We start from the raw sequence: 3,634 nt of genomic DNA on the forward strand, positions 1-3,634 counted from the left end.
ATATTTATGCAATGGACTTTTTTTCGGTTTCTGTCTACCAAATCCACTCGGGGCTCTGATTGGTCCGAGGCTATAGTAGAAGGCACTAGCCCAAAGTGCCACGCAGTGTGACTGAACCTGGAACCATGTAGCTGAGAAGCTAACTTCTTACCTCACAGCCACACCTGTGTCTTTCTTTTTAATTGTTTTTTCATTTTTTTTTTCACAACTTGTAGAACAATATCTTGGTAAAGGATCTTGGAAAGAAGTAAAAATAGCTATCTCCTCGTCAAGATCGCCCCGCCCTCTTCTTTTGGCAAGAAAGGGAAGGCAGTTTTCCTCTATCTGGTGGCTATCATGAAAGAGGTAGTGTGGTGGATGAGGCTGCAAGGACAGTTGGCACATACTTTCCTCTTTGGCCAGGCCCTCCATCAACTTTTTCAAATTCCACTTGTAAAGGAAAGTAAGGATGGAGGGGGAAGTACTGCCCCTTCCCCAGTATTTTTGTTCAAAGGTGGGTGAATGTGGCACGGATGGCCCATGTGGATAGGCCTGCTCTAAACACATGCTTGTAAGCCGGAGGAGTTGAGAAGGGGAGAGGCACCTCCTGAAGGTGTCCTTGGCAGTCATGGTGATCAGGATGTGTAGGGTTCCTTGGTTGTCCCTGGGTGGAACTCCCTACCCCCTTTTGGGGAATTTTATTGTTGAATTTTTGTTGTTAACTGTTTTTGTTTTAATTTTTATACACAAATTTTTGTGTTAAGCCCCAATTGTCCCTTATGTTGTTTTGTCCCCTTCTGTTTTGTGTTTGGCCCTTGTGGCCAATAATTGAAAGATCATTATTATTATTATTATTATTGTTCAGTAGTTTTATTTTTATAACGTGCTTTCACTTCACTACCGAGTGCAGCTCTGTGTGCCTTGGGTATGTGCTGTGGTTTGCTGTGATGCTCTTATGGTTACTGTTATTATTATTATTATTATTATTATTATTATTATTAAGTTTGTGAGCTGGGAGAATCGTTAGCACACTGGGCGGAATGTTTAGCGGCATTTCGTCTGCCTTTATGTTCTGAGTTCAAATTCTGCCAAGGTTGACTTTGCCTTTCTTCCTTTTGGGGGTCAGTAAAATAAGTACCAGTTATTTACTGGGGTTCGATGTAATCGACTAGCCCCCTCCTCCCAAAGTTTCAAGCCTTGTGACTATAGCAGAAAGGACTATTATTTATTATAATTACCATCATCATCATCATCATCATCATCATCATCATTATTATTATTATCATTATTATTATTATCATTATTATTATTATTATTATTATTATTATTATTATTCGCAAAATTACTGCAGTTGTGTTGCTTTACAAAATGCAATCAAACTATGTTTTAAATCCAGTTTTCAACCAGTTATGTTTTTGATATAAATTAGATTGGCAAGGTTTCTATCTTTCGGTTAGTATTTAGAAATGTCTGCTATTGATCCGTCTGCTGCCACCGTCTTTCTTCCACTCGCACACACATACTGACTGGCCATGTCTTTCACACTCAATCTCTTCCTCTCCTCGTCTCCCCCCCCTCTCTCTCTCCCTCTCTCTCTCTCTGCTTGCATTTAATGTATATATATATATATTTTTTTCTCTTTTCTTTTTCCAACTTCACATCGTGCATCCAGCAAGTTCCTCTTTAAATTCTGCCCATGCTTCTTAGTACACCACATCCAACATCACATTTCTTATACGTGGCTTCTAATCCTCCTGTTATATGGAAAAATAATCTCTTGATTGAGAAAGAAACCATCCATTTCTCTAAACCATAATCTCCTTACTTTTCCTCTTTTTTTTCTTTTTCATCTTTTGTTTTCTTTCTCTTCTTTTCCATCCTAATTTTCTCTGCATATTTATTCCCATCCTCTTGTTCTTTCATTCATTCTTTCTTTCTTTCTTTCTTTCTTTCTTTCTTTCATGTTTGCCTTTCTCTTCCCTCTCTTTCTTTACTGTATATTCTTCCCTCTATTTTTCTTTGTTAATTTCTTTCTTTCTTCTCGTTCTTTCTTATATAAAATGCCCGAGTTATTACAGCCAAGTGATATTTATTTTTTTTTCTTCTTCTTTTTCTTTTGCAAGGATCACATAAAGAAAATTCTTCATACACTGATGACTGACAACTAAGAGAGAAAGTACTTCGACACAAGTTAATTCAACAACAGAAAAACGAAGAAAACAAAACCACCCCAAGAAAACAAAACCCAAAAACAACAACAGCCTAACAAAGCATTTAACAGAAACAAATTCATGGAGATGGAAATAGTCTCAGACGATGATGCCTGTGGTGCTAATAACTCCCATAACACGGTACGCCGTATTATGTCAGAAGGAATTTTACAAAATGATGATGGCGATACAGAAAAGTTTGACCCTTACCGAGCCCTCGAAAGATCCCAGTCTGATGCATCTCTAATTCAGAACTTTGAAAGTGGAATATCTTCGTCTGTTGATACAACAGATGACGAAACTGTTCGTGTTAGAAATGTTGGACATAAGGTATCCGAGTGCTCTACCGTGTATTACGACTTATCGAAAGCCGTAGAATGTGAAGTCAGCAAAACGCAGAAAGGCCGTCCCCGCACCCCACGTGCTCTGGAAACTATTCCTCAAGATGAAGAGCTGCAAATTGAAAAACCCGTTAAAAACTTCTCCCGCTCTATTAGCAGTGAAAGTTCATCTAGCATTTACGAAGACAGCGGGACGACTTTCACACAGAAGCTGTGTAAGGAAGAGAAGAGTTACAGCTTTTCTTCTTCGTCTTTGTCATCAACGTCTGTAAAATTTACCAAAGGTGGTCAGCAGGAGCAGATCGTTACAAAGAGCAAAACCACGCTAAAATCTACCATGCAGACATTCTCGCAGGAACTGAGAAACAAAATTCACGTTTTACACATTGGCTCCACACCGGAACAGATCGCTGCTCTTCGAGAGATGCTTGCCTTAATTGAGAATGCTTGGTCGACACCTGTTCATGGTCGAGATCTTGCCTATGGCCTCTGTGACATCATTCGCCATGAAGGTGCCCTCGAAAGGATTGTTAGCAATTGTGGTTCCTCAAACAAAGACTTGTTGCGAGCATCTGGCCGAGTGTTAGAACAAATCATGACAACTGAAAACCGAGAAGCCGTGGCCAAAATCGGTCTTGACACGGTGGTGAAAATGACTTACAAAACCAAAAATATGTGTGATATGGCTCGTACTTCGACCGGAATACTTGAAAGTTTATTCAAAACTTCTGAGAATACGTGTGGAGAAGTGATCAAGCTTGGTGGATTAGATGTTGTGCTTCATTGGTGTCGGTACACGGACAGAATGACCCTACGTCATTGCGCTTTTGCCCTTGCTAATTTAGCCTTGTATGGAGGGCCTGAGAATCAGGAGCTGATGATAAAACACAAAGTCGCTGAATGGCTGTTTCCTTTAGCGTTTAATGACGATGACAGCATTCGTTACTATGCTTGCCTCGCCATTTCAGCCCTTGTTTCTAACAAAGAGATCGAAGCTGCTGTAATCAAGTCTGGTACCATGGAACTTGTATTACCTTTCATTGAAAACCACACCCCTACTGAATTTGCCGAAAGTGATCAATCTCACCAGCATGGATGTGCCCG

The 3,634-nt window shown here is 39.9% G+C and overlaps 1 protein-coding gene across 1 annotated transcript in view; it reads left to right on the forward strand.

Moving 5' to 3' along the window:
* LOC106883896 (NAD(+) hydrolase sarm1) overlaps positions 1-3,634 on the forward strand; it is a 125,880-nt gene that overhangs the window by 33,292 nt on the left and 88,954 nt on the right. The window contains exon 2 of the mRNA XM_052976646.1: positions 2,103-3,629. Within this exon, the coding sequence (XP_052832606.1) occupies positions 2,271-3,629 (1,359 nt within the window). The 5' untranslated portion in view covers positions 2,103-2,270. The remainder of the gene's footprint in view (positions 1-2,102; positions 3,630-3,634) is intronic.

Source organism: Octopus bimaculoides, chromosome 25, assembly GCF_001194135.2.
Source record: "Octopus bimaculoides isolate UCB-OBI-ISO-001 chromosome 25, ASM119413v2, whole genome shotgun sequence".
Lineage (NCBI taxonomy): Eukaryota > Metazoa > Mollusca > Cephalopoda > Octopoda > Octopodidae > Octopus > Octopus bimaculoides.